The 27,344-nt window shown below is 39.9% G+C and overlaps 1 protein-coding gene across 4 annotated transcripts in view; it reads right to left on the bottom strand.

Moving 5' to 3' along the window:
* Window positions 1-27,344, bottom strand: part of LOC125463712 (CDP-diacylglycerol--glycerol-3-phosphate 3-phosphatidyltransferase, mitochondrial) — a 68,586-nt gene that overhangs the window by 39,805 nt on the left and 1,437 nt on the right. For 2 of the 4 annotated variants that reach the window (XM_048555309.2, XM_059653670.1), the window contains exons 2-6: window positions 15,409-15,604; window positions 13,601-13,678; window positions 10,112-10,211; window positions 8,655-8,844; window positions 5,177-5,355 (exon numbers count right to left, since the gene is read on the bottom strand). In XM_048555309.2, coding sequence (XP_048411266.2) covers window positions 5,177-5,355; window positions 8,655-8,844; window positions 10,112-10,211; window positions 13,601-13,678; window positions 15,409-15,604 — 743 coding nt within the window. Of the gene's footprint in view, window positions 1-5,176; window positions 5,356-8,654; window positions 8,845-10,111; window positions 10,212-13,600; window positions 13,679-15,408; window positions 15,605-27,169; window positions 27,262-27,344 lie in introns of all 4 variants that reach the window. The other 2 variants (XM_059653669.1, XM_048555310.2) reach the window with 2 other exon arrangements.

Below are 27,344 nucleotides of genomic sequence, written 5' to 3'. Positions count from 1 at the left end.
CATCTGGGCCATATCAGATCGTGATCACAACATCCAGATTATATTAAATTACCATTGTGATTTAGTGAGTTTACAGCAGTTAGAATCAAACTTTCCAACTAGGTGGTGAGGAGGGTTGGATACAGTCAAGGCAGATAAGTGAACTGTTGTAGATGTGATCCACAACAATAAGAAAGGATAATGCATTATTCTGTTCTGTTGCAGGGAGGTGGGGGATCAGCGATGTTTAATTTTTGGTTCAAACAAGAACACCCACCACCGTGGTTTACAGTGCCCTCAGCCATTTCCAAACCTTTTCCCTGCCCTCACTCTTCTCTTCCCTCCCACAACACCGACAGGGTCGCCCTGGCCCTCACTTTCCACCCAGCCAGTCTCTGCATCCAAAGGGCCACAAACAGCCATTTCCACCACCTCTACTGGGGTGCCAATTCCAGACACATATTCCCGTTCCCGACCTGGTCAGCCATGCACAGGATCAGTTTCCTCCTGGACAACACCCTCTGGGACAGCCTGGTGCACTCCTCCTCTACTCCCAACTCCTCCCCACACGCCTTCCTGTGCACCTGCAAAACAACCACCTGTTTACTTCCTTCCTCCTCGCAATCCAAGGTCCCAGACACACTTTCAGGCTAAGCAACAATTTACCTGCACGTTATTCAATCTAATCGACTGATCTTGCTGCTCATGATATGGAGAGACAAAACATGAACTGGGCAACTGCTTTGTGGAATACCTACATTCTCTCAGTAAATATGAACCTAAGCTGTCAGTTGCCTGCCATTTCAATACACCATTGTGTTCCGGGGCCAATGTTTCTGTCCTGGGCCTGCTGCAGTACTCCAGCAAGACTCAGTGAAAACAGACTTTCTAAAATTGAGGTAAAGGTTACTGCAGGTTAAGTGCAAAGATCATGGTACTTAAGTCATCTAACAAGCACACATCACTCTTAGCAAGTTTCATCATCATACAACTAGATACTAGACCATATAAGGTCAAAAATCACAGAGCACCAAGTTATGGTCCAACAGGTTTATTTGAAAACGCTAGCTTTAGACGTGTTGGTCCAACATCCAAGGAAGGAGCAACACTCTGAAAGCTACTGTTTTCAAATTAACCTGATGGACCATAAGCTGGTGTCATGTGATTTTCTTTGGCCTTGTCCACCCTAATCCAACACCAGCACCTTCACATCATAGACTATTTAAGAGAACAACTGAACTAAAAAGAATGGAGACGATAAAGGAATAGCCAACATTACTGAATCCAAAACTATATCTGTAACAGGTCCACAATGTGTAACTGTAACAGTGTATGGCTTTCTACTTCAATCACGCCTGCAGTAGATTTCGAGTAACTACTTACTTTGGTTGGTCCATCCAGGACTGAGGATTGGTCCATCCAGGACTGAGGATAAGCTTAAAAATTATAGCCAAGCTTTATAAAGAATGCAACTGTGGGAATACTTCCACATACAGAGCTTGGTTAAAGTTTGGAACTATCTTCTGTGAATGGCAACTGATCCAGAATCACATGCAAAATTTAGTGCCAATTTTAGGCAATGAGGTCATTTTCATTTACAGTAATTTAAGAGAAATTAAGGTCACATGAACCAAGTGCAGGAAATCACACTCATAATACAGTCTGGCCCCACAGCTAAACCATTAGTGCTCATTTATGTACAGGGATCATTCAACTCCTGTTAAAACAAGGCCTTTGGAACATAAATTGCAAGAATGCATGTCTCAGGATTGATGCCCACGTGGCAATACTCAATTCCAACAAAGTCCCTATAGTCAACATTAGTGAGGATAATGTGTTCAGCTAGTAGTCAATGGATCGCAATGATCAGTTCTTAAATGTTCTGGCAATAGCCCTATGACTAAGACATTACGATTATTCACAAATCAATACCATGAAAATCCACTTTCCTGTATTTGAAGTGACAGTTTAATTTACTAGGCAGCTTTGCTTGAGTGAAGTATTTTTCGAGAAACAATTGCCAGAAACTCTTCTTCAAACAAATTATTTACGTATCACAATTTATCCTGTTATTGTCCCACAACCAACTAGAGAAGTCACAGAAATGCTGTCATTCCCTAATAACCAAGAAAAACTTGAAATGTATAGAAAAACTAACCATTTCTCTCAAGTTATATAACCAACCTAGTAAGGTGAAGTCAAAGATTTCTACGACAAAATAAAAGCAGGATTCAAGATGGCAGCAGAGAAGGATGCTCCAATCAGAGCTCCTCAGAGCTTCTCTGCTCGCCTGTCCCTATGCCTTTTTCCCACTCTATTTCCCCCCTTTCCTCGTGATTTTCCCCTTTCTCCACCGCACTCCGATATGCCACACTCCACCCCTAGAGAGTTGATTTGAGGACCGTGAGGCCGAGTCTTGCAGCAGGCCAGAGTGAGCGGGCTGAGTCCCACGGAGGAGCCAAGCGGGCACCGGCCAGGTCCCATGACAGATGGGAGAGAGCACAGGCCAGGTTCCGTGGCAGACTGGAATGTGTGGGCCAAGTCCCACGACAGATCAGGGCAGAGCACAGGCCAAGTCCCATGGCTGACCACAGCAAGTGGGCGAAGTACCGAAGTGAACCGGAGTGGGCACAGGCCAGGTTCCATTACAGATATAAGAGAGCCTAGGTCAGATCCCGCAGCAGAACCAACACGGGCAGTGTGACCTTGTGCTCTGGGGGACGCCCTGTGAGCCCCAGAACACCGTGAGCCTGGAACAGCGCTTGGGTGGTGAGCCCGGGTCAGCGTGTGGGCGGCGAGCCCAGGGCAGCATGGGGAAGAAGCCCCGCTGCAACATGTGGGAAACAGTCCTGCAGCAGCATGCAGGAAGCAAGTCCTGGATAGAGACCAGTGTAAGGGAACAAGCCTTACTGTAGAACACTGTAAAGTTAACCCTTAATATTTTCCCTTTTCTTAAACTTATTTTCAACTCTGTAATTAAGCAACTACTTTTATTCCTCTGCTGTATCCAAGAACTGTACCTAGGTACATGTACCTAAGATGTTGCCAAAAGAAGGCAGACATTGTAAACGTTTTTCACTGTACTCCTACAACGGAGTACACATGACAATAAAAGGATATTGTATTGTATATTGTATGTAGTACATAGTACATGTAGTACATTTTGTAGGATCACTCAAGGTACCACAAGATTTCTCCAAAGCATTTACAATTTACAAAACCTGGAAGGTGAGACAGAGCATTAAATACCCAAAATCTCCAATATCTACCATATTTGACAAATTTCCGGGATGGTGTCTGAAAAAAAAGTAACCTGAGAATTGCCACTGTGATACAGGTTTCCAGTGGTCCCAACAATTTAACACCTAAATGAATTAGGGTGCGGTGTTAAGAAGAGTATTTGTCATTATCATTTGGTGCCACAGTGGAGCGGACTCAGATTTTTTCAACTGACTTCAGCCTTGGCAGTCTGCACAAGTATACAGTAGATATTTTAAAAATGTAAGTTGTATATTTAATTTTAAGTCTAGTTACTTTAATGAAATTAATATTCAAACACTATTTTCACTTCTTCATTTTCAACTTGAGGTAACAAAGCAAGTCTGTGAGATATTTTGCCTTTTGACTGAGAGTGTCTTCAAGACAGTCATCATAACTAGAAAATTCTTCATCCCCACTCCCTTGCTCAGCTGTTCTAACAATGAGCTCCTGAGTAACCAGTTGATGTCAAGTGACATTAGTGTACTGTCAGCTGTGATAACTGGGCAGCCTGTGCCCACAGCAGAGGTCTTCTTGAAATTTTATGTTGTCTCACTGGAGCAAGACATTCTTCATCATCCTATCCCCATCACATTTCTCCTCCCCATGAACTGACTGCTTCCCTCATCATTTTACCCTTCTATCACCTAGCGCTCCTTACAATTATTACAAACCTAACACCTAACCCTGCTACTCCACAGCAAGTTTTTAATGTGAGAAAACCAGACAGGAAACACAATCTTTTTAAATTAAGAAAACCAGAAACCACAGCGAAAAAACATCTCTTAAAGTTGATGGAAAGTCATGTTGATGGGTGATTCAAAGGTCAGAGGTTGGAAGAGATCATCCATTACATGGCAACTGTTTTTTTGTGCTCAATACCAACAAGTATTAAATGAACCACTCCAGGTAATTAAATAATATGAAAGTTTTGACCAATTTGAGGTTAGAGGAAAAAAAATTGGCGGTACAACAAATTGTTGTAATGTAGCCTACAGGAATTCCATTTGAATATTAGCATATTTCAAGTTTAGGAATTTTTAAAAAATCAAGAATGAAAACTGGAGCAAATAAAGAGTTACTGCAATTGTATTCGATTTCATGAGTTGACAAATATTGTACATGAGGGATCAACGTTGGACTATCAAGAGGCAGCAGCTGTATGGTGTGAAGACTGGGACAAACTGGGCCTAGATTGAAGAATTGAAAGAGTTGAAATCTTTGAAGCCCAAAAGGCTTCAAGTAAGTGAAGATGCAATAACGCATTCACGTCATTCAGGGAGAAAAGGAGTCCATGCACTGAGAAAATGCAATCTAAAGAAATCTGATGCAAGTAGAATGGTTGCAGGAGAAATAAGATGAGTAGTTTTTAAGAAGGTGAAAGAATTACAGATAGCACTAAGCAGGTGCTCTAATTTCACATGAAATTCATATTAACAAGTATAGATAATAATCAGAGTATTCAACAGATGAGGTTTAACCAGTAACAAAATAGCTGCAGTGGAAAAATTAAATCTGACATCCATCAAATTCAGTCAAATTGCTTTGTTACCTCACGTTGAAAATGAAAAAGTGAGAATAGTGTTTGAATATTAATTCATAAAAGTAACTAGATTTAAAATTAAATATCAATAAATTATTCCGTTTGATACATAAGTGGAATTTCTTTCAGTGAATTAGTTCAATTTTATTAACTCATGGATAGAATCGACAGCAATGTCTGGTTACAGGATTACATCATGTAACTCGGTGTTGGCCGACAATGAAGGAAGATCGTCAACTTTTCTAACACACACCCTCATTCATGGTGACACTGGTGACAGTCATCTTCAGAAAAGTACCAATTTTTTCACATGCATGCTTTGAAACCTAACAATATTCTCAGTGTAGAGGCTGCAAGTCAGACCAAGTGGTTTTTAGATAAATGAATGTACTCTACCTGTGAATGGGTGGATCATTCCTGGTTTCACATCAGCGGTATCATTCTGCTGTAACTGAAGTGAAATATCACTGACTGCATTGACTAGATCTTCAAAGAAATCTGCTATTTCGTGGCAGTCTTGGAGTAACACATAACGGTCCTGTCGATTTGTAAAGTAGGAATCACTCAGATTTGCTCTACAGAGATCAAAAAGTCAAATTTGTTATTTGAATCAAAGCCTGAAGTTTGCAATACTTTTTCAGCTCCCAAGTGTTAGCATCTTCACAACACTGTACCAGGCAACTGCAAACATACTTTGTGAACATTACAAAGCTGCACACACCTTGACATAGCATTTTATCACAGCACACACTGGTTCAAGATGTCGCTGAATAAGTGGGAGGCTTTTGAGATAGTAATAACGGATGTAACAAGTAAACAAGTGCAAAAGCTGAGTTTGTATATTGAAAAATAAATTAAATTTTAACAGGGTGAGAAGTTTTAATTACTTTCAAACAATCTCTCTGGAACTTTTACATTACGTGGATCCTCATTCTTTTAGACTTTAATTATGGAGAGTTATTTTCCTTATATTCTGTCTTTATCTAAATCACATCTAAATATCTGAAGGCAGCAAACGAACTCCTTTACTCAAAAAGGGAGGCAGAAAGCAGAAAACTTCCGATTGTCTTTTGAGGCAAGGTTGGATAGGCTGGGCTTGTATCCCCAGGAGTTTTAGAACAGTAACAAGCAACTTGAATAAAACATGAGGTCACGAGAGGGTATTTTCAATAGCCCACTCCTGCATATAATCTGCATATGTGTGTACAATGAGGTGCATCTTTTTTAAGGCAACAACTTTTTCTCATTAGACCACCAAATGGCTTTTCTCTACTACACTAGACCAAGTGAGTATGTTGATCTATTCCAGAAAATAATATGATAACTGCAAATCTAGCAAACAGCTGAGACAACACAACGAGCAGTGGTGAGGAACCATCTTACAAACACACTTGTTTCTGATTCTCTTAGCTGGAGACTCCAGTGCAAAAGTGCACAAAAAGTCTGAGGACAAGTGTAAGAAATAACTTTCAGTATTCATTTGCAGTTGACCACAAAATCTACCAATAAGTAATGTCATAATTGCACCGATTAACACTTTGGAAGTGAAGAAGGTTTCCACATACTTGTGGCACAAAGACTGGCAAAATTCGCAATGTTAACAATAAATAAGAGTGTAAGTAAGCACGTACTGAATACATATTGCTTGACAGGTCTGTCAACAATTCCTTCATTCACTTTGCTGATGACTAAGTGTAAATGACAGGATGGAAGCTAAAGCAGTCAAAGCACAAATGCTGCAATACCTGGACAATTTCCAGGTTTTGGCTAAAAATCGGCAGGTAACATTCACGCCTCACTAGTGACAAGCAAAGACCATTTCCTACAAGGAAGAATCTAACCGTGACATTCAACGGCATTAGCATCCTGCTGCCGTCAACATCCTGGGGATTAGACAGAAATTGAACAGACTACCCACAGAGACACAATGGCCACAAAACGAGATCAGGGAGGTTAGCTATCCTGCAGTGAGTAACCCACCTCCTGACTCACCAAAGCATGTTCACAATCTCAAGAGACAACGTGATGTTTGATCGGAATGTCTCGATGAGTACAGCCCCAACAATCCTGAAGAAACTTGCCACAATTCAAGACAAAGCAGTTTACTTAACAGGTGTCACATCCATAAGCAATCGATCTCTCTATCACAGACTCTCAACAGCAGCAGGGTGGATCATCTACAAAATACCCTGTGGAAATTCAACTTTCAAACCCACAACCAATACTGTCTAAAAGGACCAGCAGCAACACACATGGGAAAATCACCGTGTACAAGCTCTCCACCAGATCACTCATCATCCTGAGCTGAAAATATATCATCATCCCTTCATACACTGGGTCAAAATCATGGAACTCCTTCCTCAGTGGCAGTGTAGGGTTAACTACAATAAAGAGACGGCAGCTGGTGAAGAACGCAGCATTTTGTCAAGGGTGACCAGGGATGGGAAATAAATGCTGGCCCAAATAGCAGCACCACATCGCATACCTGGTAACTTTCCACACTGTCTGGCAGATGCCAATATTAGTGCATTGTATGGTGTACTGCAACAACTTGGCTTGGAGCAAAGTTAATTTGTCAGTACTACTGCTAGAATGTTGTCAGGGCACATGGTCTTTGTAACATCCTATGCTTTTCAGCAGACAACATGCGGGATCACAAAAATGGCTGAAGACTGGCATCTATAATACTTGAGATGTCAGGTGGAGGCTAAGATGTATCACACAATCAGTATTTCTGGCTAAAGATGGATGCAAACACATCTGTCTTGTCTTTAGTACTGATGCATTCAGAACTCCACTGATGTGAGTGGAGATGTCTGTAGACATTCCACTACCTATTAACTGTTTAACTGTACACCTTAAAACACAATTGGACGTATCATGACTGCAAAACTTAGACATGATCTGCTGTACGTGGGATCGCTTAACCACATCAACTGAATGCTTCTTCCATCGTCTGACGTGGGGAGTCCTGTGTTCAACAGGCTGACATCTCATTTTTAGGTATGCCTGGTGATGATCCTGCCATGTCTTTATGCATTGTTCATGTACATGAATTATGTAAAACTGACAGTCAGCCAGTAAATCACATCTGTAATAATAGAATTATGGTCATGATCATCTGTGGAATTTAAGAATTTCATGTAGCTTATATTTAGTACTCAGCTTATAATATGTAGAATGGGGCCACAAGGGGTAAAAAGTGAAAAATAAATTGGGAAACACAACCCGAACCCAATGCTGCTGCAAATTTTACGCTAGGTTTTTACTTGTGCCTGTGTCCCATCAAGACCAACTGGAACACTGACTGTAAATATTTAAGCCAGGCTTTTACAGTGCAGTTGCGAGACTGATTTCCCAGGAATTATGAAACTTGGCAACTAGAAACACAATGCAGCTGGCCGCAGAAAGTAAGTAAATTTTAAGAGCACAGCTTGTGAGCCCAGAGTAGTTTTATTTTACCATTCAAGTCCTCAAATGATCCCTTGTTAATCACAGATTCATTTTAATGCCACAATTAGCTGATTTCACTTTGCTGCCTGATTACCTTTTACCCTGAACCTCCTGGTCACCAATCTGCCAACCGCTCTACATCCCTAATCCATCTAAACTGGCCTCCAGTTCCTCACACCAACACCATCTTACAAATCCCTATGAACACAAATTATGGACTCATAAGTTTGCTGGCTGGCAACAGTTCAGCTGTTGGCAGGAAACTGAGGGAGAAAAAGTGACAGAATTCCTCTTATTAAAATTCTCTACATCTCCAGGAATCCCTTATTCACTGTTTGTGTTATCTTCTGCCCAAACCTCTGTCTGCTGTAAAGTCAGAGACAATATTTTTATAAGTTCAACGTTTTATTTTGATACTCACCCACTAAGAATGACATTGTTATCGAACAGGTAGACTTTGATATGTTGCAGTCCAATTATCTCATTGAACCTCTCTGGAAGAAGGAATTTAAGAATACCTCTGAGATCTGGAGTGTGATACAAAGAAACACGCACTTGATTTGGAAATTTCTTTAGCAATGGAATCAGCATAGTTCGAGAATTCTTCTTGCCTATAGGGAGTAACACAACACAATTATACCTAGAAGGATGAGTAACTCTTGGTTTAAAAAGAACCTGTCAAAATGCTTAATGGAGGTGATTTAATAAACTGTAAACGGAATAAAGGCAGGCAAAACTTTGCATTTGAAACACATTTCGGAGATTTTGAATTAGTGCCTTACAAGGGACAAGTCCAACCTATATATTCTCCACTATTAGTCATCCAACTCTACAGATTGAAAACAACTGAAAACATGGACAGACCATGTTCCAAGGTCACTACTTAGATCATCTGCATTCAGATAAGACTGTAGTCAGGAGAAGAAGAAATAGAAGTAATTTGCGTTTTCTCTTGACTCTTTGCTGGGAAACGTCAGAACTCTCTTTTACAGTTCTATTAGCTTATTCCTACAAAGTTAAAGGAAATGAACAAAAACAAAGTTGCTGGAAAGGCTCAGCAGGTCTGGCAGCATCTGTCACAGAAAAAACAGAGTTAACATTTCGGGTCCAGTGATTCTTCCTCGAATGGTTCTGAGGAAGGGTTACCAGACCCAAAACATTAACTCTGTTTTTAACTTTCCAGATGCTGCCAGATCTGTTGAGCTTTTCCAGCAACTTTGCTTTTGTTCCTGATTTACAGCTTCCACCGTTCTTTCAGGTTTTTTCGTTTTAAAAAAGGAGCCTGGAATCAGCTATTAGAAAATTAAAAACACATCATAACTGAAAGTCTGTAGTACAAATCTAAAGATATTAGTGTGCTAACTTAATATTGAACTCATGAAGACTTATCATAAGAATAATAATAAAAATAACTGTGTGCTTCAGTAGTTCTGATTCCCTAACAGATCACAAATAAAACCTTTCGTTTCTTCTCCCTTCCCAAGAGCTATGTGAATGTACTAAAACTTCATGCAGTGGTTCAAGATGTAGCTCACCAGCACCTTCTCAAGGACAATTAGATATGGGCAGTAAACACTGGTGTAGCCTGCAATGCCCACAGCTCTTGAAAGAACATTTTTTTAAAAATTCAAAATGTCGACACGCAGTAGGAGATGAAGTACAATTCTGTGTATTAGAATGCAAAGTTTGTCAAAGAAGAATTGCAAGCATAGTACATATAATAGACAACTGGACTTACAACATTAATCACCAATAAAACTTAATATTATTCATTTAAAATTAAATCACCCAGATTTGCATTATTTTAACATTAATTATATCAAACTATTTGAGGCATACTAATCTTTTATACAGTAACAACTGTTCCCACTTACATACCTCTAGACCCCCTTGTACAGTCCAGCAGAACAGAAACTCTGAGATCAGATATCGGAGTTTCGTCCCGTGATCGTTGCAGTGTTTCTTCGATGCAATCAACCTGATATAATCAAGGTTACAAACCACATTTTGTTAGTTGAAATGGAAATATTAATTCTATTAGCAGTGACAAAACTTTAAATGCCACTTTAATTTTCAGTCCTAGAAACCTAAATATGCTAAGATATTTGTCACTCGAATTTAAAAAAGACTTTTTTTTGGATTTCAACAATAAAACTGACTTAAATTTCCATTTTTTGTTGGTTTATCACAGTAACTTGGCAAAGTAGAACATGGAGAACAGACATAATCAGTACAGGATTTGCATAAATTTGCAAAATCAATAAAAAAAATCGACTAACTTCAAATTAGACTATCTAGTTAATCAAGACTTCTACCTGGATATATTGCCTATGGGACATTCATGAGGATTCAAAATGTGATTGAAGATTCACCCAAACTGAGATAGAAGGAGAATCTCTAGAGAAACCATCTCTGCATAGGTTTGAAATCAAAAATTTCCAGGTTTGAAAAACAGAAGAATGTAAGTAGCTCCTTGAGAGTGTCGAATCATTTTTGATTGGCTTCAGCAGAAGTTATTATTTATTAATGGGATAGTGTCATAGGTAAACATGAATTTTTGTTTCAAAAATAATACTAAAGTTTAGAATCTTCTATTCTGAAGCCAAATGTGCAAATAAATTACAGACGTCGAACTGAAATTTACAAAAATTACGAATTTATCAACAGCTACAGCTAACTTTATTCCACAGCCTTAAAAGAATGAACAGATCAGTTCAGAAGTTGAGAAATAGCTAATGTCAGTTTAAAAGTTCAGCCACTGCAGTCATAGAGATATTGCCCAAATTTTGCAAGCAAGCACAAATCCTGCTCGAGCTATTGTTTCGAAAAGAAGCCAACACAAAGATTTCTAGGCAACCTGGTGAAATGTTCAAAAATCCAGGAGATCTATATTGCACACAACAAAATGTTTAAATCATCCTGCCCAGAACTGCTTTTGCAACGGCAATTTATTTCTTTGTCATGGCCTTTAGTGTGTCCTGCACCTGAAATTTATCCAAACTAGAAGTGGTTCAGCAAATATCAGGGCTCAGTTCTAGGCAAAGAAAGTTGTACGTGACTTGAAGTTAAACCATATCTCTCTCTACAGGTACTTCCTAACCTGCGAAGAGTTTCCAGCATTTACTGATTTTGTTTCAGATTTATAGCAGTTTGTGAATATACACTCAAATAGTCAGTAATTCCCTTCCTTTTCTGATGTCCTTCCAAGTCCCAGAAACAAAAAGGTGACAGCAGGATACTTTATTCACAGGCATCCGTAGAAGTATCCTTTTCAGAGTTACGCAATTCTTGTTTAATCTCACAGTTTTCAGTAACATTTCATTCTAACATTGCTATGTTAGTAGTACTAGAAATCCTGCTGAGCGCTGCAATATTTATATGGTCTTTGTTTAAAGTACCCTACTTGACCACATCATTTTAGAGTGACCTGTCCTCCTCAAACTTGTGGCTGTTCCAACACTTCCACATGCCTCACCACTGTCCAAGATCCCATGTGACAGGGACGCAATACATAGGGCACCAGCTACTGTAAAGCTCAGCAGCATCTCCTCCCCTTCTCCCTCACCTTGCTCTCAGGGCTGTTGCCAATGGCAATATTACCCCACCATTGGGTGCCGACCACTACAGAGGTCAGAAGGCTTCTGCCACTCTACCGACCCACCACTTCTTCCTCCCAACACCGCCTCTGCTGTCCTTCACCTCCACCACCTCTTCTGCTGACTGTCTTTCCTCTCTTCCCTATTCACTCCTCTCCCTTTCACACTCTATCTCCCTCAATCCCTGTTCTCCTATCCCCAGCCCTGAGGGCAGTGGCTAACACATTGAGTTCAAAAGCTACTTAATAAAGACATCTTTCAGAGGTAGTGAGAACTGCTGACGCTGAAGTCAGAGATAACACAGCAGGCCAGGCAGCATCAGAACAGCAAGAATGCTGACGTTTTGGGTCAGGATCCTTCTTCAGAAATCTGATTTCTGAAGGGTCCCAACCCGAAACGTCAGCTTTCCAGCTCCTCTGATGCTGCTTGGCCTGTGTTCCCCCAGCTACACACAGTTATCTATTAATAAAGTCATAGAATCATACAGCACAGAAACAGACCCTTTGGTCCAAACAGTCCATGCCAAACATAATCTCAAACAAAACTAGTCACGCCTGCCTACCCCTGGCCCATATCTCTCCAAACCTTTCCTATTCATGTACTTATCCAAATAATGCAAGAGCCTATGGCTAGAGGAGCATTGTATTCATAGAATATTGTTGGATGATTGTCTTCTATTGTTACCCAGAGTGCTGGAATAAGGCAGGCATCTTCAGGAGAGTAACCTGTTCCCAGTGGAGCACCACAGTGATCAGTGCGTTGCCACTATTACCTATAGTATATTTTAATGACTTGGATGAATGAAGTGAATACACTACAACCAAGTTTGTGAATGACACAAAACTAGGTGGAAAGGCAAACAATGTGGATGATTGAAAGACTGCAGAAGAATATAAATAGGTTACATGAGTGGGTAAAAACTAGGCAGATGGAATATAATGCAGAGAAATGTGGGTAAATGCACCTTGGCAGGAAGAAGAGGAGTTGACTATTATTCAAATTGAGTCCTGAGCACAAATCACAAAAAATCTAGCATAGAAGCTCAACAGGTAATTAGCAAGGTAACTGGAACATTGACATTTATTTCAAAGGGAATGGAGTATAAAAGTAAGGAATCTTACCAAACTATATTAGGTGTTGGTTAGACCACATGTGGAATACGGGTGAAGAGTTTTGGGCCCCATATCTAAGGCAAGATGAACTGGCATTGGAGTCAGTCCAGAGAAAATTCACTATGATGATCCTAGGCATGGAGGGATTTTTCTTGGGAGCAAAGATTGAGTAGGTTGGTCCTTTACTTAGAGGAGTTTCCATGAACAAAAGGGGCCCTTTTGAAACATAAAGATTGTTAATGGACTTGAAACGTTGAGGTATTGTTTCCCTATCAAGTAGTGTCTAGGATAAAGAGCATTATCCCAGAGTAAGGATCGCCCGATCAGGGCAGAGACGAGGGAGATATTTCTTCTTTCACAAGGTAGTGAATCAATGGGATTCTTTACACCTGAGCGCTGACAAGGCTGCGTCTTTCAAGGCTGGGACAGACAGAATCTTAATTAATAAGAGAAACAAGCGTTATGGGGAAAGGCAGGGGAGTTCATGTTTTTGCTGAACAGTGCAGCAGATTCAATGGGCCAAATAACCTACTTTTGCTCTTACATCATATGGTCTGATGGTGCTGTAATTACCAAATTACTGTTTAATTCCAATAAAATATACAAAATAAAATACCATTCAATAATTAACTTCGGAGGTCCTCCAGTATGTTACCCACCAGCTCCTGCTCCAAAGGTCCTGTTCCAAGGTATAAAGACGCCATAACTATTCTCTTCTTTGCCATTTTGATATGCTCCTACTTGCACAAATCAAAACAGAACATTATTTCAATTTAGTTAACAATTATGTACAGAAAAACTTAAGGCAGAAAGAATACATGAGATATTTAAAGTTTCATTCACCAATAGCACGGATTATAACCCACTGTCTATACAAGCTATTCATGCATCAAGACGACGACAAAGTGGGCAATCTCCCATTATAATCTTTGTTCTTATTATAAGACATTGTTTAATTATATTGGAGTAATGATTATGATTTTGAATATATTTAAAAGCATACAACTTTTAACATAAATATTTTGTCTAATTAGTCTTGCAGATTTAATACAAATTAAATGAATTTGTTTTAAACGTCCCAAATAAATTTCTCCAACAATTCCAAAGATAATAAACTTATGTTTCTTCTGCAATGCGTCAATGTTATGTCAGTATTTAAATAAAAATTTCCCATAACTTGTTTTTGGCTCAACGTTAGCTTCAGAATTTACTGGATAGAAAGTGAAGTTCCTATGACTCCACATCTTAAACTTCTATTAGCTCCAAAAAGATTTCCGATGTGGTATTTATGTTATTCTCACCTGTCACCCATCCTCTTCCTTTGGTGAAACTGCAAATCACTACTGAAATTTAGATGTTTTTATAGATCTTTTTTAATCAACTTTTCAGGCATGTTATGACACCTCTGCAGTGGGTGGTATTTGAACACAGAACTTTTGGTCCAGACACTACTACTGTGTTACTTTGCGTCATTAGTATGCACCTCAGCACCAAATTAGATGGGAATGTCCAAAACCATTTCACTTGAGGTACCTACAATGATAGCAGTGGGAAGCTGTTAGCTCTTTAGTCAATGTGGAATGAACCTCAGAACATGCAGATGAAAGAACACATTGCACCCCAATCGCAGTTCCACTGATAATTCTACTATAGTGATATGATTATGATACCAACAAATTAAAACTGCATTTTTATGCAGAACTTCCAAAGGATGTCTGCTGTCTAAATAAGTCTTACTTATAATGCACAGAATATAGGACAAGGCTCTGCCCTAATAGGCCCAAGAAGGTAGCAGACCTTCTCAGTGATCTGGTGGTGTTAAACTATCGACTGAAGTGGCAGTTCCAACAGTCAACCATACTAGAACAAAACTGTTTTATATATATCCCAGGTACACAGTACCAAGTGTCCTGCAAATGGCATGAATAAAAGAAAATGGTGTTTTTGATAAGAATATTAAAGCTTCATAGTGAACTAAGTCTCTCCATCATTAGTCTAGACTGCAATGTGCATACTATTTCAGTGAATTCCTCAAAAACTTGGCACATGCAGCTTTAAAAGATTTAGTGCAACTTTACTGCAACTTCTCGCACATCACTGCTTCAGCGAATCCAATTTAGGTCAGAAGAAAACTATACACAGTTGTATGCTCTGAACAAAAATGAACAAGTACCAATTAAGTGGTAATCCTAACAGTCGACTAACTCGTTAAAAAGTGAAAACCATCACAGTTTGATATGCAAATGTAGATAAGGGGATGGCGAAATGGTAGTGTGCATATAAATTTATTAGACATTTTTCCAAGGTAATTGAAGGACTAAAAATGAGTTTATTGAAGAGTGTGTAAAAGGCAGCATTGAAAACCAGAATGTTCTGATCCTTTTGTAATCAAATTAAGAAATATGCTACACACAAGGTGATACTACTCAAGTGCACTAACGTTAATCCATTTTGCATATTAACTTACCTTCATTGTTTCATAGAATTCTGAGGGGGAACTTAGCACCTTCACCTGGCTGCCTGAAATTCCAAAAGCTGGAACAAGCTCCCCAATCCACTGGAATCGCTGAACGTTGTGTGCATATGCACTGCAAGAAGGAGACGGCACTTCAGCTTGCAGTTTGGCTTGACACAGTAATGGGGTCAACAGCAAGTAGGAGGACCTAGGCACAAAAATGTTCCCTATTAAAAATATAGCAAGAGAATAGTTGACAGCCTGCATCAGCACTTACACAGAGGGCAGTTGATCAAGTTCACCTCATCCAGATTGTCACAACCCAGAAAAATGTTATTCACCTGCTGGAAGTCAGCAACTCTACCTGCGTTTATCAGAACATAGTCATAAGTAAAATTACATTTTGAATTCAGCATTGCTCCTGGCATTTTTCAAATGATCAACTATTACTGACTTCATTTGCACTATATATCAAAAAGTTCTTAGCTTAACAGCTCATTTTTGTGGCCCCATGTATTTTGGCATTGAAACTAATATGAACCTAGTTGATACGATAGTTGAGATATATTGCTGCTAATGTATATGCTCCTTAATATCAGCAAATGCAACCTTTTCAAAATGTAATCTTCTTTCAATGTAAGATACATATTTCAAATGCACTGTGGCTTGTCAGCAGGATCATTCTGGGCGTTGGAATGTGGGAGAGATGGCATATATGGGCTACACAGCCGTCTCAAATCTCATTGTTTATAAAGAAAATCACATTCCTCTTCCACAATAACTTACTGATCAAGGGCTGTAAAATGGAACACAAATTTTGTCTCTGACATCTCATATACATCTCAAAACATTAAAAATATACTAGCAACATTTCCACATTTCAGCTCCTACACAAGTATTGTAAAAAGTTGCAATGTGAATACTACAGATTCCAACCAGAAAGTTGGATACTCTGTCAATCTGCACCCCGATCTAACCACTGTTAGAGATGTATAACATTCAAGGGATGAATGTGTTATACTGCTTTTAGAGTCCCATAACTTTTCAGGAGATGAATCTGTAAGTAATCAAAGGATATAACTGAAGGCTAAAATTTCACATTTTAAGGCTTTTAATGTAACAAAAAATTAAAACCAATGTAAATCAAAAATTTATACAAGAGGTAATTAATACACCTGGCTAAAAGGAAGGTACTTCCTGGAATAGTATTACAAAAACAAGTCCAAAGCTACTCTTTGGCTTTCCAACAACCCGACTTTTCTCCCTTCCTCACTAAGTTGAAACTTTTCATAGTCTTCAAATCAAATGTTCTGTTGAGTCTCAGTCTTACAAAAATGACTGACTTCCACCAGCAATTCTCACCTCAGCAACTCCTGTTCCTTCCACCTCCAAAATCTTGTTGCTTTTGTCTGCTTTTTTTCAAACAATAAACTAATTTTTTCAGGCATCCTAGATCATTAACACAAATTCACCATTCCCTCACAGTAGTAGTTTTGTTGCTTCTCTGCAAAGCGGTATATGCCTTGACTATTTCTTGCTAGCTATGTCTTTGACAGAACAGGTATTTCTTCACTGTGAATTACTGTGGAAATACATAGAAACTGTCATTTAATATTTTACTATTAATAGTTGGGTTTCTCTCCCATGATCACAAGATCTCTGAGAAGAAAGTGTTTAGTGTGAATACTAGCCCCCTCTCCAGAACATCTATTTTACCTAAAGTTAGAAGAGATATTTTAAGACACCTCCCAGTTGCGACCATTTCAACTCCCCCCACCACTACCCCCCAAACTCCTCGGACGACATGTCCATCCTGGGCCTCTTGCAGTGCCACAATGACGCCACCCGAAAGATGCAGTAACAGCATCTCATATTTCGCTTGGGAACCCTGCAGCCCGAGGGTATCAATGTGGACTTCAGAAGCTTCAAAATCTCTCCTCCCTCAACCACATGCCAAAACCAGCCCAGCTAGTCCCCGCCTCCCTAACCATTCTTCCCAACTCAAGCTTGACCCCCATCTCCTACCCACTAACCTCATCCCACCTCCTTGACCTGTCCATCCTCCCTGGACTGACCTATCCCCTCCCTAACTCCCCACCTGCATTCATCTTCACTGGCTCTAACACCGCCTCTTTGACCTGTCTGTCTAATCTCACCCTATCTTCTCCCTTATCTATCTTCTATCCTCCACCCCCTGTCTCCCTATTTATTTCAGAATCCCCTTCCCCCTCCCCATTTCTGAAGAAAGGTCACGGCCCGAACGTCAGACTTTCCTGCTCCTCTGATGCTGCTTGGCCTGCTGTGTTCATCCAGCTTCACACTGTGTTATCTCAGTTTCTCCAGCATCAGCAGTTCCTACTATCTCTATTTTAACACATAGTTGTCTTGTAAAGACATAAAGTAGTTGCTTATCTGATCTTGGAAGAGTCAGGAATTTGCAAGTAATTGCAAATCTATAAAGAAAACTGTATTCCCTAATTGAGCTCAGCTATCTACTTTCAGCAACGAAAACCTGTGTCCTTCAAGAGATATAGCTACACTACGGCAATAAATAACATGGCGCTTTCTATGGTGCAACACTCCCATTATTATAAAATAGTGCATCTGAGAGCATTGTGACTGCATGTACAGCTCAAACCATGTACTTATTTTCTAAATATTTTCTGCAGGTGAATAAAAATCATGCAAATTTTAAAACCAGTTATGACATCCGTATCATGGTTAAATTGATTAAAAGCGATATAAACATACACAGGAAAGGACTAAGCCAGTCAGCGAGCTATTCCTTTCTGAACAGCACCGTAAATATGAGCACCACATGGAATACAATCCATCACCTTCCCAAGAACAATTAGGGATAAGACAACAAACACTGGACTTCACCTTCCCAAGAACAATTAGGGATAGACAACAAATACTAGACTTAACAATAAAACTCACTTCTTCTGAACAAATGAAAACAAAAATGCTGATCTTTGGTTAAACTTAATTCAGCCACCTTAACTCCATGTTTCCTGTACAAGTGACTGACTGAAATCAACTGATCTTCCTTGAAAGCTCTAACTGACCCAGCATCCACAATCTGGGACAATTGATGCTTAAAAAGTTGAAAATAACTGAAATGCAATTTATATCTAAGACATGGACAGATGCGTTGAGGAAAATTAATTTTGTCAGATGTCAGATCTGTCTAAATGATTCATAGATCATACAATGTAGCTCCATAGTGGTTGTGCCTTATAAAAATGCAGTGTGTGTTATAACAACTTAGAGTAGATAATTAAATAGAAATTCGAAGGATGTTAACACTCAGACTGTCGGCTGATTGTACTGATTTCATTGTTAAACCTGTTCCTGCATAAATACCAATACAAGATGGATACGAGCCAAACAGTCTCATTCTAGGTTGTAACAAATGATTATATGGTTATAAGGTTATCTTTTGGGAGTGTGTCTATTCATTTATAAACCTATCGATTTAGGGTAAAATGAAGATTGTCACGCCACCTGTTCCGAAGTTTGCCTGATAACAAGTCTGAGCGACGTAGCTATTATAGATTAGAGGGAGGCCCAGATTGCAAGGCTCGGAAGAATGTGAAAGGTGTCCACAGCTGAAAGCAATGACATCAGCATCTGTGCGTAGTGGCCTGACATATTGTTTCCAAAGTCTGAGGAAGACAATAAGAATGTCAGTAAATGTCCATGTAAATGGCTACGTATGAGAATCATGATACCAAGGATATGAGCTTTAAGAATGACAGAAACCTATTATCAGATCAGGTGACAAGGTTTCCTAAAACATCACTGAATATCAGAAAAAGTTAGATGACTATGATCTGAGAGACAGAGAGAGACTGCAATTAGAACCCAAAGTCTCTGTGGTCATTATGCAGATGGGAAGTTTCTGCTTGAAATGGGAAAAAAAACTAAATTTCAGATGTTAAAATTCACCTAGCTTTTGCAAGAGAATCTCCAGAAAAACTTTCACCACGAAGAAATGACTTTAGGAGAACTTGCTGTTAACTCAAAGGACAGTGAAACATAAAAATGTTTTTCTCATTTGTGTTACAAATTTAAATTTAAATATATGTTGCCAACAGAAGTAATAGTTAGCCATTGGTGCTTTTAGTGATTTACACAGCAAAACACAAACAGACTTTAACCATCATATGCTAAAATATGAATTTCCTGTTATAGTTGAAGTTAAAAGTTATCAGATTTTATAAGGATGGAACAAAGTCATTAATAAATACAATGTGGAATTCAAGGCAAGGAGTTTCAGAAAATGTGTAAATGCAGTTAAAAGGATGTGGTTGAAAGTAAAGAAGACCTGCTTAACATTGCCTCGCTTAACATTGTTTCACTTTAACATCATTCATAAAAACAGGGACAATGCATGTTTAATTTGCGATGTTCATAAATCAGTTGTCAGAGATATCCTGTTCTGAGCACCATACATCCAACAAGACATTTTCTGATGTCTCCCCAGAATGTCTGGAGTCACTGGATCTTCCTGTTGCCCCTCTTGCCTCTATTCCCACCTTCACTTACACTTACACTATCAGCCCCTCTTAATCCCACTCCCCAACTCACTCCTGTTTCCGCCCTCAATTCTCATCTTTAAAGTCTCCTATGTCACCAAGGACTACTTCATCTGCCTTTGACAACATTTTGCAGGTGATCTGGTTAGATTAAATGGGATCCAGGGAGATTTTGCCAATTCGATACAAAACTGGCTTGACATTAGGAGACAGCAGGTGGTGACAGAGGGTTGTTATTCAGACTGGATTGGTGCTGGGGTACACCATTGTTCGTTATTTAAATAAATGATTTGGGTGGGAATATAGGAGGATGGTTAATAAATTTGTGGGCGATACTAACATTTGTGGTACAGTAAACAGTGAAGGAGGTTACCTAAGAGTACAACAAAATCTTGAACATGGAGCAATGGGCTGAGAAGTGGCAGATGGAGTTCAATTTGATAAACGTAAGGTGTTGCATTTGGTAAGACAAAGCAGGACAGGTCTTACACAGTTAATGCTAGGGCATTGGGGAGTGTTTTTGAACAGAGAGACCGAGGGGTGCGGGTATACAGTTACTTGAAAGTGGCTTGGTAAGTAGAAGGGTGAAGGCAGTAGTTGGCATGCTTGCCTTCAGTGGTCAGAGCACTGATATGAGTTGGGAAGTCATGTTGCAGTTGTACATGACACTGGTTATGTCACTTTTAGAATACAGTGTAAAATTCTGGAAGTCGCCCTACAATAGGAAGGTTGTTGTTAAACTCAAAGGGTGCAGAAAAGATTAATAAGGATTCTGCCGGGACTGGAGAGTTTGAATTACAAGGAGAGGCTGGGATTATTTTCTCTGGAGTCAGAGGCTGAGGGATGACCTTATAAATGTTTATAAAACTATGAGGGTGACAGGTAAGGTAAATGGCCAAGGTCTTTTCCCTAGGGCAGGGAGTCCTAAACTAGAAGGTGTAGATTCAAGTTGTCAAACCAGGGCAGGATTTATACAGCTCATGGTAAGGACCTCAGAGTACTGATGAACTAAGCAATCTATAGTAGAAGAGTGCACAGTACCTTGAAAGTGGAGTCATAGATAGACATTTGGCACACTTGCTTTCATTGGTCGGAAAATTGAGTATAGGAGTTGGGATGTCATGTTGCAGCTGTTAAGGACATTGGTAATTGTAGAATCCCTACATTGTAAAAACAGGCCCTTGGCCTAACAAGTCCACATCGACTCTCAGACCCATCCCCCTATAACCCACCTAACTTACACATCCCCGAACACCATAAGCAATTTATCATTTTCAAGTAACTGTATACCTCGCAGAGGTTTATAAAATCTTGAGGAGCATGGACAGGGTCAGGGTCAATAGCCAAGGTCTTTTTCCTAGGATGGAATAGTCCAAAACTACCGGCCATGGATTTAAGGTGGCAGGGGAAAAGAGTTAAAAGGGGCCTGAGGGGCAACATTTTCACAGAGGATGGTGTGTGTACAGAACAAGTTGCCAGAGGAGATGCTAGAGGCGGGTTGGACAAGTACATGGATTGGAAACATTTAGAGGGATATGGGCCAAATACAGGGAAATGGGACTAGTTGTTCAGCATGGACAAGTTGGACTGAAAAGTCTGTTTCCATGCTATATGACTCTATCTAATCCTTTACTGCTCAATGGAGAGAAGTCTAAGAGAGGATTTAATAGAGACATACAAGATGATCAGAGGATTCGACAGGGTGGGCAGTGAGTCTTTTTCCGAGGATGATGACATCAGCTTGTACGAGGGCGCACAGCTACAAATGGAAAGGCGATAGATTTAAGACAGATGTCAGAGGCAGGTGCTTTACTCAGAGAGTGGTAAGGGCGTGGAACGCCCTGCCTGCCAATGTAGTTAATTCAGCCACATTAGGGGCATTTAAACAGTCTTAGATAAGCATATGGATGATGATGGGATAGTGTAGGGGATGGGCTTAGCTTAGTTCGCAGGTTGGCGCAACATCGAGGACCGAAGCGCCTGTTCTTCTCTGTATTGTTCTATGTTCTGTGCTCCTGTTCCTGCTCACGTGCTCCCTTCACTGACTCTTCAACTGCTCCCTGCGCTGGCAAACATCTGCCACTAGATGGAGTCATGTCATTTAAACCAACATCGGCTGAGTGTGATCAGAGTTAATGGGAACTGCAGATGCTGGAGAATCCGAGATAACAAAGTGTGGAGCTGGATGAACACAGCAGGCCAAGCAGCATCTTAGGAGCAGAAAAGCTGATGTTTCAGGCCTAGACCCTTCATCAGAACACTGCTGAGTGTGATCTTACTTTAAACATTTATTTACATTTATAACGGTCCTCTTCTGATTAGTGTCAGAGCTAATTTTTCCAAAGTTGATTAAACAAAAAAAACTAGCAACTTGCCTTTCTTCATTTTTTTATGGCCAAGCTGCTAATGGAGGATCCTGCAAAACTCACTCAATGCAGGAAACACACAAACATACAATTTACCAGCAGGAGTATGGCCCCTTGAGACTGCTGCGCCATTTAATAAGGTCATAGCTGACCTGCTTGTAACCTCAAATCCGCAAATCCACCTACACCCAACGAACTTTCACCCTCTTACTTATCAAGAATGCGCCTACCTCTACATTAAATATATCCAAAGACTTTGCTGCCACCACCTTTTGGAGGAAGAAAGTTCCAACAGTAATGACACTCAGAAAACTTTTCACCTCTTCTCTGTTTTAAGTGGACACCCCTTCCCCTGACTTTTAAACAGTGACCCCTAGCAAATTTCTCTCTATGCAGCACAATCGATGATGTTTATGCAGCAGCAAGACAACTGTCATATTCTCACAAGAGGAAACACCCTCTCTACCTCTACCTGTTCAGGCTCTCTCAGGAATTTTTGTTTTAACTGGTACCCTCAATAAACCAGCAAAATTATGTACCTCAGATACCAGAAATTTATGATATTATCACAACCTCTGCAATGTCCAAGTAGTCAGTTGAGGGCGTGAGTGAGTAAAGTGTCTGCCAGTAACTATTATTTAAGGCAAAGTTGCATTTTTATTTAAGTGATTGATGCTGTAAATAAAATATAACCATGTTGTGTATATCCCCTGCATTAAGTTTCTATTATCTCATGTGTGCTTTTACACTGATTTTGTGGACCTCTTAAATCGACTGGTCCCAGGTGTCTGAAGGTGCCCATTAATTAAAAGTTTGCTGTATATTTCAAATAAGTCATTTATTATTCTTCTAAAATCTAGCTGGAACAAACCCAGCCTGTTTAACCTTTCCTCATAAGGCAACCCATCCCCACTCCAGATATTTGCCTTGTAAAACTTCTCCGAAATGCTTCCAATGCATTTGTGTAATCCATTAAATAAAAAAGCCAATACTGTACACAGTAGCCCAGATGTGATCTCACCACTGCTCAGTGAAACTGAAGCATAACTAATTTTTTATTCAATTTCTTTAACAAAAAAACAACCAGATGACCATTAGATGTAGGAACAGTAGTAAACCATTCAGCCAATCGAGTCTGCTCCACTATTCAGTGAGATCATGGCTGCTCTTATAATCTTCATTACTACTTTCCTGCTTTTTCCCCATAAGCTTTGATTCCCTTACTAAAGTAGGAAACTACCTCAGCCTGAATACTGTTAATGGTCCAACCTCAAAAGCTCTCTGCAGTAAAGAATTCCACAGATTCATTACCTTCTGAGAGAGAAAATACCTCATGTTTTCAATTTACAACCCCTTACTCTGAGATTATACCCTTTAATCCAAGATTCTCCCTCAAAAGTAAACAACCTCCCCACTACTACTACCAAGCCCTCTAAAAACTTGTATGTTTCAATACAGTTACCTCTTCTTTATTCCAACAAGTACAGACCCAATCTTCTCAACATTTCATCGGACAGTTCCTCCATAACCCGGTATCAACCTCAGTGAACCTTCTCCGGACTTCCTCCAATGCCACGATATCTTTCTGGGGAAAAGGCACCCTGTGCTCTGACCACTGCCTTGTAAAGTTTAGGCAACACCTTTCTACTTTTACACTCAATTCCTTTGAAATAAAGTCCAACATTTATTTGTTTTCCTTACTACATGCTGAACTTAGATGCCAAATTTTTGTGATTCATGGATAAGGAATTCCAAATCCCTCGGTTCTGTAGCTTTCCACAGTCTTTCTCTACGTAAATAATATTTGGATCATCTATTTTTCCTGAGAGCAAAGAAGGTTACCTTCGAGTACAATGGGACCTTGTTCAGATGGGCCAAGGGGTTTCAGATAGAATTTAGTTTAGATAAATGTGAGGTGCTGCATTTTGGAAAGGCAAATCAGGGCGGGTCTAATACACTTAATGGTAAGGTCCTGGGGAGCATTGCTGAACAGGGACTTTGGAGTGTGGGTTCACAGTTCTTTGAAAGTGAGTCGCAGGTATAGAGGGTAGTGAAAAAGGCGTTTGGTATGCTTGCCTTTATTGGTCAGTGCATTGAGTATAGGAGTTCGGAGGTCATGTTGTGGTTGCACAGGACATTAATTAGGTTACTTTTCGAATACTGCATTCAATTCAATAGGTGAAGCTCAGATTTCCCCACATTATTTGCCAGGATTTTGCATACTTACCTAACCTATATATCACATTCCATCAAGGGGACAGGGGTTGGTTAGTTCAGTTGACTGGTTTGCAATGCAGAGTGATGCCAAAAGTACAGGCAATACCAGTTAAGGCTGCCATGAAGGATCCCACCTTCTCAACCTTGACCCTCACCGGAGGCACGGCAACCTTCAGGCTAAACCCAAGTCCTCAATGGTCGTCTGGGATTATATTACATCCATCAGCTTTCCTAATTACCCCCTGTACCTGTACACTAACTTCTTGTGATCTGTGTACCAGGACACCCAGATCTTTCTGTACCTCAGAATTCTTCAACTTCTCACCCTTTGGAAAATATGCTTATATATTCTTCCAGCAAAATATCCCTTTGTAACCTCCTTGTATCGTCTACTTAATTTCCTTTTCTACCCAAATTTCTGTCGTCAGCAAATATATTGACCATACAGAGTGACAGAATTGTTTCAGTACAGAAAGAGCCATTCAGCCCATTATGCAGATTCTTGGTTCCTTTATCAAAGTCATTTATATAAATTGTAAAAATGTAAAACCTCAGCACTGATATCTGTGGCATACCACTCACAATGCCTTACCAACCAGCAAATGACTCATTAATTCCTAATCACTGTTTCTCGTTAGCCAGTCTCTTGTCCATGCCATGTTACCCAGGAGTAATTATTTTTCACAATCATGTTCGATGTGGCATCTCACTGAATGCCTTCTAGAAATCCAAGCGCAGTACATCCATCAGTTCCCAGCATATTACTTCTTTACGAAGCTCCAATAAATTGGATGAATGCGATTTTACTTTCACAAAATCATGCTGACTCTGACTGATTACCTTAAATATTTTAAAGTGCTCTGCTATAAGATATTTAATAATAGCTTACATTATTCCTCTGATATGCCATCGGCCTGTAGATTTTTTTATTTGTACTCCTTATCTTTTGAATAAATGAGCTACATTTGCTGTCTTCCAATCTAAAAGGACCTTCCATGAATCTTTTTAGAAAATTAGAACCAAGACATCAGCTATCTCACTAGCCACTGCTTTTAAGATTCTAGAATGAAGTTCAACAGGACCTGGGGACTTGTTAGTCCACAACTCCAGCCATTTGTTCAGTATCACTTTTCTGATGGTTGCAATTTTCCTGAGCTCCCCATTATACTTCCTAATTTAGAGCTATTTCTGGGATCTTACTTGCATCCTCTATCGTGAATGCAAAATACTGGATACATTAACGGGCATCTGTAAATGTCTAGTGTGATCCCAGGCTCACTTTCTCCAGAATCACTGATCACTGTCTGAAAACTTTATTAAAGATGTCTTTCGAACATTGCACCTGTGTCCACCACTTCCTCTGGCAGTTCATTCCACACACATACCACTGCGTAAAATAAGGTGCCCTTCACGTCTTTTTTTAAAATTTTCTCTCACCTTAAAAATATGCCCCCTAGTTTTGAACTCGCCAGTCAGGGGAAAAGACCCTTACTATTCACCATTTCTGTGCCCCTCATATCTTATAAGCCTCAAAAAGATCATCCCTCAAACTCCTAAATTCCAGTGAAAAAAGTCCCAGCCTATTGTTATAACTCAAACCCTCCATTCCCAGCAACATCCTGGTAAATCCTTTCTGAACCCTCTCCAATTTAATAATATCTTTCCCATATCAGGGCAACCAGAACGGTATACAGTACTCCAGAAGAGGCTTCACCAACCCTCAGAATACTTTTCCAATCAACTTGTTCAGGGATTTTGTTCCGCATGTCTGGAGCAGGTGGAGTAAAACCAGGCTTTCTGGTTCAGATTGGGAAACTATCACTATACAACAAAACTCTTAATTGCTCAGGATAGATATTTTCTAATCAAACTGTTCAGTGATGTCATGAAGCAGGTAGGACTTGAGCAAGAGCCTTCTGGCTCAGAAGTACCAACATTCGCACTGCACCACAAAAGCCCTCAATTCCTCAGGGTACTGCTGCAGGCCCAAAGTTTTCAGCTGCTTCATCTAAGAGTTTCAATCCGTTAGAAGATCAGAAGTGCGAATGTCCACCAACGATTGCACAATATTTAGCATCATTTGTGAACACTCAGGTGCTGTAGCAGTCCGTGTGAAAATGCAGCAAGACCTGGGCTATAGCCAAGCTTGTAGTGGCAAGCACCAATCATGCCAAACAAGTGCCAGCCAACAATAATCTTTTAACTATCATCCCTTGACATTTAATGACATGACCATCAATGATTCTATACTATTAACATCCTCACGGTAAGGACTCTCACTGACCAAAGCTGAAGTGGAACATCCATAGAAATACTGTGACTGCAACAGACAGTCAGAGGCTAGGAATACTACAGTTAGTAAAACAATAAAACAATACAATCACCTCAATAATTTTTGGAGTGGAGGGATTATTGTCTCAGCAAGCTTTCAATAGTCCAGGTCTATATTCTTTGAGCTTAACAGAATGAGGGGCATCTCCATTCAAATCCAAAATTCTGACAGAGATTCACAAGGTAGACGCAGAAAAATGTTTCTCCTGACTAGGGATCAAGAATCAGGTACACAGTCTCAAAATAAGTCCAGGCAATTTAGGACTGCAATCAGGAGGAAATACATCATTAGCAGGGTAGTGACTCTTTAGGACTCACTGTGTCAGAGGGTTGTGGAGGGTCAGTTGTTGTGTTCATTCTTGGATTGATAGATGGTTACAACTCATAAAGGGGACAGGCAAGATATGATTCTGAAACAGAAGGTCAGTCATAATCAAAATGAATAGCACAGCAGGCTCATGGCTGATTGGACTAACCTTGTTCCCTAACTTTA

Source organism: Stegostoma tigrinum, chromosome 22, assembly GCF_030684315.1.
Source record: "Stegostoma tigrinum isolate sSteTig4 chromosome 22, sSteTig4.hap1, whole genome shotgun sequence".
In the NCBI taxonomy this organism is placed as follows: Eukaryota; Metazoa; Chordata; class Chondrichthyes; order Orectolobiformes; family Stegostomatidae; genus Stegostoma; species Stegostoma tigrinum.
Note: the sequence above shows the minus strand (reverse complement) of the source record. Positions and strands in the feature narration are given on the sequence as shown.